General features: G+C 48.0%; 3 protein-coding genes across 3 annotated transcripts; 2 read left to right on the top strand and 1 right to left on the bottom strand.

Annotated features, from left to right (window-relative positions):
* Positions 1-464: 464 nt before the first annotated feature.
* Positions 465-2,675, top strand: ANOM_000003 (uncharacterized protein; the record flags this gene model as incomplete). The annotated part of the gene is made up of 1 exon (XM_015545261.1): positions 465-2,675. One exon carries the CDS (start codon positions 465-467, stop codon positions 2,673-2,675), a length of 2,211 nt encoding a protein of 736 aa, XP_015412506.1.
* Positions 2,676-2,998: 323 nt separating this feature from the next.
* On the bottom strand, positions 2,999-3,858 carry ANOM_000002 (glutathione S-transferase; the record flags this gene model as incomplete). Its single annotated transcript, XM_015545260.1, has 5 exons — positions 2,999-3,088; positions 3,150-3,341; positions 3,414-3,524; positions 3,572-3,725; positions 3,785-3,858. The coding sequence occupies 5 exons, from the start codon at positions 3,856-3,858 to the stop codon at positions 2,999-3,001; spliced, it is 621 nt and encodes a 206-aa protein (XP_015412503.1).
* A 1,389-nt stretch (positions 3,859-5,247) lies between these two features.
* Positions 5,248-5,917, top strand: ANOM_000001 (uncharacterized protein; the record flags this gene model as incomplete). Its single annotated transcript, XM_015545259.1, has 3 exons — positions 5,248-5,555; positions 5,630-5,771; positions 5,840-5,917. The coding sequence occupies 3 exons, from the start codon at positions 5,248-5,250 to the stop codon at positions 5,915-5,917; spliced, it is 528 nt and encodes a 175-aa protein (XP_015412507.1).
* Positions 5,918-11,653: the final 5,736 nt, after the last annotated feature.

Here is an 11,653-nt window from a genome sequence, read left to right as displayed (position 1 = left end):
GGGCCGTCTATAGAGGGGAATTATAAAATAAATTGCTTACAAATAAATTAAGTAGTCTTCGAAATATCTGGTGTATTACTTGGACATGGAAAAATATATTTTCTTGTCGTTGTGTTATGAGTTACATGGGCTCCACTTCGAAATTCGAGTTAAAAATCTACAAACCCTTTGAATCTCACACATTTGCAGTTTCTACTATATCTCTGATGGATTCGAACTACTTATATATGTATTTATATTATCCCTGCAATATTTTGGTGTGTTCTGCCAAATACGTGAGGGGAGCTAATGAGTCACACTTCCCTGTAGGTAGCCAACATTTCCAGGCAGCCGTGGCCGTTTGCCTAAAAGATGCCTAAAGAACCAGCCCTATATCTTCCATTCGTGTCTCTATTTGGGTAACTGATTCATTCTCTGTTTTTTTATCACACAGCAGGGCGACAGTTCTTCAACAGGTAGTGACAATGACGAAACGCTCACTCAGCCCTGACCCAGCGTCCACAACACGTCGCATCAAGCCCACCTCCATCGAAGGGAGACCGTTCAAAATTATTAACCTCAATGATGGTGACCTAGTGCACCAAACTTGTGTTGCGGTCCATGGCGAGTGCCAGGAGTTTGGATATGCCGCGGATACCAATTTCGTGTCTGTCTCATCTTCTAACATGCTCAACCAGGCACAGACAGTCAACCACTGGCCGTTGAACAAAGGGCATTGGAAGGCGCTTGTGATGCTTGCACCGGGGACCAATACCCTCGTCTTCAAGCTGCATCATGCCGGCGGAATCTCTGCTTCCTTGGAGATCACAGTAACCTATATCCCTCTGCTACAACTCCCCCCCCTCCATCTCGCGATGCTTGTTGCGAAGGATTCGCCGCTGCTCATCGATTGCCCACCAGCCAAGTATGGGGGCATCTCAACGGCCCACAGCACCATCGATGCGGCCATTGCTAAGCTCCGGATGTCGGCATATATGTGGCAGGCTCTTACAGCCGAGGACTTCCGTCAAAAGGGATTGGGGAGACGCTCATTTCGCCTGGAGGAGGAGTGGTCCGCCAACACGACCATACAAATGGGGCATCGAGCGACCCCTGGCACCAGTACGCATATGGGAGCTGTTCCAAAAGTCCACATTATCCGGTCGGATAAGACGGTCGCAGAGCTCAGGGATGCCAATGTGGCCCAACAGAATCCTCGAGGGCGGGATCGAGACGCCTTGCATGGATACTTCGAGGCGGCCCTTGCTAAGTCAGGGCCCCCGTTCGAGTCAAGCTGCCGTCCAGTAGTGGCCGGCTTGATTCTGGACGCGCATTACTCTACGGAACAATCCATGATCATGGGCCATGCCGCGCTGGGTTGCCACAAACCCGATGGCATCTCCTTGGGCATCTTTGGTAGTCATCTCACCTACTCTTGGCCACGTTTCCTCGAAGAAGTTCCTTCCTGTCTGACAGATACGACACCCACGGGTGACACCGTCGGCAATGACAACGGTGAATGCGACACCATGCGCGGCGCCTGTTTTGTCGGCCAAGGGGCCTTCCTGCACGAGGTGGGCCATGCCTTCGGCGCCGGACATACCACGGGGATCATGGCGAGAGGGTACAGCCAAACATGGGGGATGAATTTCGTCGCGCACGAGACAAATGGCGCGGCAGAAAACGATGCCAAATGGGATCTGCAAGATGCGCTGAAGTTCAAGTTGCTGCCGCACTTTGCACTTCCTGGTGATGAACCCATGTCAAAGGACCTTCGCGTTGCCAGCGTCAGATTTGATGTTGACTTCGGCTTGAACGACGAAGCTGTTATGGTGATGGAGGGGGAACAACCCAAGGAGGGCCTCAAGGTATCCTGTATGGCAGGCCTTGCGCAAGTGAAATTTGAGAATGGGCCAAACGATCCTGTCATCCATGATTTTATAGGTGATGCTTATCAGAAGAGTGCTTGCACACTACTTACCATTGACAATGTTCGATCAGAGTTCGATCAGAACCAACCGGTGAAAATCACTGCCATCGGTATGAATGGTAAGGTGGGCGTCGTCAAGGACCTATGGGAGATGCTCAAGGAGAGACCCTATATCACCATCCCGGGCAGCAATGTGACTCTTCGCAAACAATCCGTTCGGTCTGCGGATCTTAATGCAAGCAATCATGACGATGAGTTTATCAAGTGGGCCATGCTCCTTCACCGACGCGGCCAAGATGGCCAGCTGCATCGTGCGACATCGATCGACCTTCGGGTGGGATGCACTATGGATGGGGCAGTCGTTTACTACGCTGATGGGTCGCAGGCGAATTGCGGTCCCAGCCATCCTCATCAGTTTGGTGGACACGCATCAGAAATCCATGATATCCCCGCCGGGGAGACCATCACCAAGGTTAAGATATGTCGGAATGATGACGGATGGAGGAGCTTGGCAGGCATCCGTATGACTCTGAGCAATGGAGATGAATGGGGCCATCTCAACCACTATGAAAGCGACAGTGAAGACGATGAGGACGATGAGTCGGTCGTCACTCTCGAACCAGCCGAAGATGAGGTCGTTGTCGGCTTTTACGGCCAGAGTGACTCGGCTAATGGATATACATTTGAGTTCGGAATTTTGACGGCCCCCCTGGGAGTGGATCTGCCAGCTAATATCTATGATTTGCCTGAATTCAGGAATAAATAATGGGATCATTACGGTAGAATGGATCTAACGGAATCTGCTCCTCTTGGTTCGATTGATGAACGAAATATGGATCAAGAGGACTCACTAGACATACAGTCGTGCGACCTACACATGTCAAGGTTTACGGAAAATGGTGGTTTAGAGCACAAATGTACTATATCAGGACTACAACGGCTACATAAATTCAATCAAAAGAATGTATAATTACTGATCAGCATGCTGTATGAAGCTAACGGAGAACACTTGCATCATTCCTTTTATCTTGCGATTTGCCAATCAGAAGTGCGAAGACAAATGTTATGCACAACAGACAGCCATACTTTTTAGCCACGGCGGCTCGCCAGATACGGCGCGACTCTAGGCCGGGCTTCGAACGCTGCTCTAAGCCTAGTGAGAGGCTCCGGCAGAGACGCCTTGCAATTCCCCACAAGTAAGTGATGAGGGCGTGTAAGTTTCGGTAGGGAGGGAACTTACCGGCAATGTTCCAATCTGTGAATCGTTGTCGATAGACTGGTAGACGACAAAGTCCGTATAAGTGATCCTCTCACCCAGGAGATAAGGTCCCTCCTTCTGAGCATAAAACGTAGCTAAGACGTTGTAATAGTTCGGGACATACTCGTTCTTAAATTTGTCCGTGACGTTGCCAAGGTTGTTCACCCATTGGACCTAACACACCTGTTAGCTGGACTGAGGAATTGGTACATACGTTAGTAGACATGTTCACGATGACATGCTTACTCGCCAGTCAGTATACACATCAGCAACTGCATCTAGAAGATACTTCTCCAGGCTCGTATTTCCGTCATATTCGCCCAGCTCTCTAGCTAGGTACCTCAGGATTGGTAGATGCTGTCAAATTATTAGCAGGATTCCGACTCTATATACAGTAGAATTACCTGTGTGAGGATTTGTCCTTCATACTCAAGGACCGGTACCTTGCCAGTCACTGATAACCCTTTCTGCTTGAGTTCTGCGCTGGCCGTTGGCCAAGTATCGTCATACGGATATCGGACATCATTGAACTCCACTCCCGCGTCGTGCAAGAACAGTCTAATCGATCATCTTGTAAGCGAACACTGCTCTTCTTTCTCCAGAACGGTTGCTCTCACCGGACAATCTCTCCACGGCCCAGGCTACCGATATCGAGGTAATGGAGCGTAGGTTTCGCGGATGGCAGCGCCATTTCTATTTTGTCTTCAAATTTTCAAACTAATTGCTTATAATCAAGATAAAGTTACTGGCGATAAGTATTTTTAGTTCGGTGCAGTGCTTTACAACAAGGAACAGAAAGGCAGAAGAAAGGTGGCATGTCTTACCAATGCGGGGTATAAAATGTCCACCGTCTGACGCCATTCTGGATATTATTAATGGAAACTCCCTCTAATCCGTTATAGGAAATAGACCTAATACCTGGTTAGTTGTTATAGCAACTTAATAATCCCCATGCTAAAGTTTAACTAGGCTGTACAACAGTCTAGACTCTAGAGGGCGCGCTAGGTAACCGGCCCGCCATGGTACGGATATAAGCATGATTTACTCGAGTATTATTAATGCAAGCTCCGTAGTTAATAGAGATCTTCAATACATCATTAGTTTTACAAAAGGTTGCACAGAGGACCTATATCAAGGATCTATGGCTAGGTCAATCTAGACGATCCAGGTTGTCAGACCCGACGCAGGGTCTCTTGCAGTCGGTTTGGGTATCCGGGCCTCCATCTAAGCACGTTGCTGTCGCTAAGGTTTTACATTATGGCTGCCAAGTTCTTCATAACCTTCTCTGGGGTGCTAAAGGAGTCATCGATGATGTCTCGATTATGTTGGGGTCGGTCAATCAAGCGGTTGGTCTATGCTGGATGTCGATCTCATATTGCCTTCCTTCCCTATGCATCGCAGCGAAGGTCATTAGCCTCGGATCCTTTTAGTGATAGTGATAGAAAAGACCGTGCATAAGCCACATGGCTCGGAGGAAATTGATGAACCTTGAACTAGTGGGTACAGCGAATGCTTGGTTGCTGGCACTTCTCATTAGTAAAGCCATAGCCGACAGCTACCAAGCTTTGTCACAGATTCCGAATCGGAAATTCCCGAAATCATATATCACCATCCTAACACTCAGTGCACCCATCAGATGCTAAACTGGGTCATTGTGAAGCCATCGCAAGAAGAGAAGATCAACTTGGCCGACTTGACGATCGGATTATTCTAGCCTTGTATTTTTCTGGTATCTGTGCTACCCTAAACGTAGGATGATGAGCCACTGCTGCTACCAGGTTAAATCTGAGATATACGATGATCCCGCTAGCGAAGACGCGCACTGCTCTTCAGACATTCCGTAGACCAAGGAAAGGGCAGCAATGGCTGGATTAAGGGCTCGATCGAAGAAGAAATCGAAGATTTTTGACGTAAGGCATCGGCTCTTGGGAAACAGTTTACCAGAAACAGGGTCGAGAAACACCACAATGAAGGCTATTGTTAGATTGTGATAAACGGGAATGTATATAACGCTACCAGTGTTTTGGGCTGGCACGCTGGTGGCAAAGGAGCGATTATGGCCCATGCTGGGGCTGTACATATGGACACCACGGAAGAATTTGAAAGTATCTATGACGATTATGCACGGGATAAACTAAAAGGTCATTGTCAGGGAAAGTTTGTCTTCTTTTGGCCCACATTACTCGAGTTGCTGAGGCTCTACTACAGGGTGTATAATAGAACAGTCTTGGATCGCGAAGAGGACGGGACTTTCGACCTCTTCGTCAAGACGTATTTCCCGATGGAAATCACCCGGGCGGACTATGAACAGTATTTTGGACTGTCTTCGGGAAGGGGAAGAGATCGAAGGCAAGGGTCCATCGGGCGCGATCCACTACCAAAAGGCATGTACATTTGAAAAAGTGTCATTGACAGATTATTGCACGAGCCCTGGGAGACAAAACTGAGAAAACCAAACTTAGAGTAATCGACGGCAGCAAGTCAGGAAACGATGTATTGGTGGAAGGCGAGCTTGAGCATCTATCAAAAATGCACAAGAAGCAGGTTGAGATGGACCAGATGCTATCCCATCCGGGGGAAAGCCGGACTGGCCTTAAAGGACAAGTGAACGAGGATATTATTAAGAGGCATGCTTTTGAACCCTGGAACCGCAGTGTGGCACTTCTCTATAGTCCCCCAACCATGATCCAAAGGCAGTTCTTCCCGCTTTACTGGCCTACGATGAAGATAAGAACTTGTTTGACTTCTGAATCATATCTAATCTTAAGAGATTGAAGACTACATAATACATCGATGTAAAGAAATAAAAACAACCATTATACAAAAATACTTTTCCCATCATAGCAGACGACGAGACCTACCCCATCAAATCCCAGCGGTTGCATATGAATATCTTACTCCTGCCACATTCGATACAGTATAGCGAATAGAACAACCAGTGTAGCCCAGCATGAGGAGCAGGGCCGCCACTATCCAATGCCACCGTTTCAAAAGACATTGAATATATATCCTTTGAGGTAGGCCGGAGGCCATTATTGTATCATCACAACAGCAGGAACCCATCTTTAAGACATGTCGACTTCGAAACCGCCGGGGCCAACAACCCCGGTCTACGCCCGCCGTGTAACAACCCTCCCTCCAAGCACTCTTCGTTACTTTCGAAGTTTGTCGGTGTGTGGGTGCGGTATTGGGCGGGTGTGCGGCATCATTTGTCAAGCCTCTGTTGGACCTAAAGTGAAAGCAAACCCATTATCAGTATGTACGGATATGCGCCATTTCAGAGTACTCACGAGCATGAAAAGGGCGGTCTTTCAGCCAGTACAGAAAAACAACCAGGTCCAGAAAGAAGTTCGCGATTTTCGTGACAAGATTGGCCAGCTCAATAAATATATTAAGGATTTCGTTGGTTGAGCGATCCATAGCTTCAGAGGCTCTCGGCAAGGTAGTAGCCTGTATATGGAGTGTGAATGATGTGGTGGCAATGGATAGAAAGAATATTGGACCAGAGAGCCCTTTATATACGTCTCCCAGGGGTACAGCCTCCCTTAGTCATGGTAGCTCGCTGCCTTGGTGGCTCATCTCGATAGCTGCGATTGGGAATAGCGTACTGGGTGCACTTACTGTTGGTCCACATCTCCAATTTGAAATTCTCGTTTCAGTGTGGTTGAGAGGATCTTTGGGATGGTAGATTTGTGAAAAGTCCCGCCAGACGACACGGATCGGAATGGTGCAAGCGGCGATGGCGAGGCAGTAGGCATCCACAATTCCATAAAAAAAATAACAGATAAAAATGGAAATGGAAATGGAAATGGAAAATCCAGAAACCCAAAGTTGCGGCAGTGTCCAACTCCGGTAGGGATTGTATGGAACAGGGGAATCCGGCTGCTCAGGAGCTGTGCTCAGATCCAGGATGATTTCCACAAGTCGGTGTGCAGCTGCACTGAACAGGAATGGGGAAGGTAGTAATATACCGGTATAGCTCCACTATCTTTCATACATTATAGACGAATAGAAGACGGTGCTGACGATCAAGAGTGATAAGTTGACGGTACCTGGAAGTACATGATCATTGAGACACACATTGCCAACCCGCTCAAAATGAAAGCCTCAGAACTTGTGTGGAGTCAGTAAAGTAAAACAGCCAACTAGATCGTTGAATTAAATTTGCCCGCGACATATTGGGCCAGAGGAGCCGTTCTGATGGAGGCTGAATGCAAGAAGATGTCAGTAAATGGACTGCATAGGGTTTGACCCACCATGTGACCCTTTCCTACAGTATTATTATCATTATTAATATTATTGCCTTGGCTACCAATTCTGCATTTTGGGTTGCCCCATTGTCCATCTGCAGGGGTCGCCATGGACAATGGCGATAAAGGCCTGTCGCACAATGTCGTGGCTTGCTAGGAGCGACGTCTGTCACTCTGCTTTAATGGGCTTTCTTTCGTATTTGACTCTTCTGCTGCCGGGTTAATTTACTCAGATAAAATCAAGCATTTATGATTTATTTTGACTAGTTAGATTGTCTAAAGAAATTGCTTAGCCAGCTTAATCTACTCTGTACAGGGAGTGCTTGAATTGTTTATTACGTCTACTTAGTGCGCTTAGAGAGGCTGACATTAAGCTCTCCACTACTGATAAAGACAGGCCAGGTGAGTGAGTAGATAGTGGGGATCCCGACTCAAAAGTAAAAGGAAATAAATGTGCAAGTGAGTACGATCTACCTTCCTGTCATAATCCACTCAACGTACACGAGATCATCGTTGTCCAAGCCAGTATTTCTTCCAACGTTTATTTGTACTATTGAATCCATAGTGGTTTTCTTGGCCAGCGGGTGAATCCCTAGCATACACACGACCTGCACTCAGTGTCCCCGACCATTGGTTTGTAGTTTAGGAATCATGGCTGGGTTGTCAACTTTTTCGGAGGCACCCGAGTCAGTGGGTGGATTGGCTGAAATTAGCTTTCCGGTACTGAGTGAGAGCCAATCAATCCCTCATCACTGGAATGCCACCGGACTCACAGATGATCTCCTGGGGGGGTAAAAGGTTCCTGGTTCTGCGGCGGGTCCATCTCACATCTGTGGCTGGTATGTACATGGTATGTACATGTCTTGCGCGAAGATGTCAGGTACTGTTGTCCAAATGGACGTCATGCGAAAAGGTCAATATGGGATTAATCAATACCATCGGCCTTGAAGGAGGCTGGGGCCTGAACAGGGTAGATCCTGGACTCGGATGTTAGTCTTCGTCCGAGCTATTGCATCGACTTGACCAATAAAAGCGGTCCTCTCCGCCAACATGACACGCATATTAATCTGCGGTGATTAAAGGGCGGTCAATCATGTTCGATCCTATTAGTTAGGTCCGACAATGGGCTCCACAACACCAAGGTGTGTTGGTGATCAAAATAAAATCGCGGTTGCGCCGCGCGTGCCAATTCCAGGAACGTTCTTGAATATGTCCGTATGCTCAAGCTTCCCACACGTGGGCTATGTATGTACCAGCAGTCCTCTCTTATCCTTGCATCCCATAGGTCCAATTTGGCCACAGAGTAGATACATACGCATCATCACAGACATGTAGAAGCTGGCTTGGCGTCGGCAGCGGTCAGCCTCGTATGACCATACGGTAATCCCTGCGCGTTCTCCAGTTTACGAACTTTAGAGGCTGCCTCTCATCCAATTCCCCAAAATGATGGCCTCTTAAAACGGGTGCCATATTGGGACATGCACATTTATCCGATTATCTCCACGGCAAGCTGGCATTAGGGTCAGATCTGCAGGAACCACGACGAAATGTGGGCCGACTATGGGCTGTCAGATATCTGATCATGGGTGGTTTGACCCTGACCACAAAGTACGCACTTCGGGGTGCGACTCGGCCGTACCTTCGCGGTTCTTCGATGACTTGGGGCTTATTGCGCGAGTCGGGGGCCAGTTTGGTCATCAAGTGGCACTCCGCCGTGGAATACGGCTTCGCAACGGAAGAAAGTCCCTACCGTTCGACAGTACTTTGTTTCCTGTATGATCTACTCGTAACCCGAAGCCTTCGCCCCAAATGCTCCCTTGGCATGCAAAGAACCTAAGCGAAATTGGGACCACCGGTATGGGCCTGCTGCGTTGTTCCTGATCCTGTCATAAACTTTCGTCGCTCCACCGTGACTACCAACAAGTAGGTGGTTCATGGATTGCTCCACTCTCGGCTCCACAAACCGCAAAAATATATAAAATACTAATGGAAGTTTATTTTTATCACATTTATTTTGTCTCTCGTTTCCATTCTCCGAGGTTGTTCTCATCAAAGTATGGGAGAAGGTATTCAACCCTTGTGCAGTAAGCCCCGGGGAAATTAAACCTTCTGCTCCCGATTGCTCGTTCGGACAAAATGGCCATGTTATAGAGCCTATCGATCGTAGTTCCTCCCCACATCCGACCGTGGATACAAACCCACTTCGTTAGCTTCCTCGGTCGCGGTAGTTAAATCAACGCGATGCTTAACTTAATGTCTTCTCTTAACTTTCGATGTTAGGACACGACCATTTAGTAGCCCGTACATTACATAGCCCGACTATCCTACCTGCCGTATCTGTATGGGAGTCCTGAGTACGGTAAATGATAACACCAACAAGGATAGAACTGGAGTAAATTTCATTCCACTGGGGAAGAGACTGACAGCCTCTTGGCCAGAAGAGTTAATTTCCCGGAACGATGGGATCCTGCAGTCCAACTTCGACTTCCAGGACATCTGCAGATCAGAAGATCAAAGAAGAGAAAAGAAAATCCATCAAGTCGGCAACTTCCGCTCGGGAATAATCCATTGAGTCCGAGGATACAGCCAGACACCCGGCGGAGCCGTGCAAAACCATACGAGTTGGGACGTCTAACCCAAGGATGTTCGCTCCTTCATTTCGGTTAGACAGTATCGGGAATATTGCTAGCAAGTTATTTGGTTGTTCTTTGCAGGAGACTATCATCCTCTCGAGGAGGGTTATTGTCGAAGATCCAGATCAGCGTAAACTTGGCCCACCGTTTTTGCACATCCTCCTCGGGGCTGTCTCTCCTGGTGGATGACTCAGATGGCCTGCAGGAACTGCAATCCAGACATACCCAAAGGGGTTATCCCTGCTGTGCTCATACCCTGCAGCCGGTGCTGTGTTGATCCTCTGTCTAAAACCGGTGCTGCGTTTATTCATATCTTATTCGCTATCTGGAAACCACAGGACTGAAAGCCTGGATCAGCATTGGCACTACCATTGTCTAGTATCAAACTGGTGGAAGACGAGAGACAGTATCCGCTCTCCTCGGCTCCGGCGTTCCGTGATTACGCCGCTCCGTTCCTTTTCTTGTCTCCCTTCTTGCTCTTTTGCAAAAAGTGGCTTAGTGCCAACTAGGTAGACTTTTTGACCGCCGAAAAATCTCTTCTTCACATTATCACATTTTTTGGTCACGCGACGGTGATAGTGTGGCCACAGTTACCGCCATGGGCAACCCGGCCTTTACCCTGGCAGGGTCCAGTCTTGAATTAATTTTATTTGCACCCCACAGCGGTGGCCGGGGAAGATCCAGATGAATGATCTCCCGGGTGATGAGTGGTGCTCCATAATCCGTGTTGAGAGGCGGTCTTTGGCTCGAGACCGTTGTTTCAGACCGAGCATCAGAGCGCAATGTTTCCTACTCTGTACGATAGGCAGACATATGCGGACATGGAGTACAATGCAGAAAGTTCGCGGCCTTGGGGAACGACGGATTGAACGGATTCATTGCCCTGAAAGTATATCTGATGGATTTACACGACAAGTCCCGTTGCCAGTGGTGTCATCAGAATAGTATCAATCCTGTCCTTCGATCGGTCATGGTTCCAGCCTTCCACTTGACATAACAAAACTCCAACACACTCCTACACTACCTCTCGGTCCCACGTAAACCGACGAACAATTCGGTCCCGTTAAATAGACTAGCAGGTGCCAATGCAAGCAGGTAGAGCACAAGTTGAATCGAGAGAAGCCATTGAAATCGAAGTACTGTCATTGTCGGGGGTGTCATGTATTACATGGTGCGTGAATGAAGCGAACAAGACTCTTGTTACAAGAGTCCCCATGCGGCTTTCGGAATCCTTCATGAACGATATCGAATTAGGATTAGTGTGATCTGATGGAAGTTAAAATGGCCAGCATTTATGATATTAACAACATCGACGTGACATGACTCAGGGTCGTGCAGTAATCTCTCATGCGGGAGTAAGCCTTCTAAGCCGACACCAAGTCACCCATTTGATAATAGTGCTGCTTCACTCTTCAAAGCTTCCGTACTTTTTCTTTTAAAATCTAAGCCCCCGTACTTACTACGGCACAGTGACCGTGTTTTCACACCCATTAAAACCATGTTCGAATTTAGCGCCGTCCCAACAGGGGCCGGAAGTATCATGGAAGCCTCTACTTTGGTCTGGCGACACCTGTTCGTCCTTTCTTTCTTTCTCTTTCTCTTG

The sequence above is a fragment of the Aspergillus nomiae genome (assembly GCF_001204775.2).
Source record: "Aspergillus nomiae NRRL 13137 chromosome Unknown contig00002, whole genome shotgun sequence".
In the NCBI taxonomy this organism is placed as follows: domain Eukaryota; kingdom Fungi; phylum Ascomycota; class Eurotiomycetes; order Eurotiales; family Aspergillaceae; genus Aspergillus; species Aspergillus nomiae.
The sequence above is the reverse complement of the archived record's forward strand: the minus strand, read 5'-3'. Positions and strand labels throughout refer to the sequence as shown.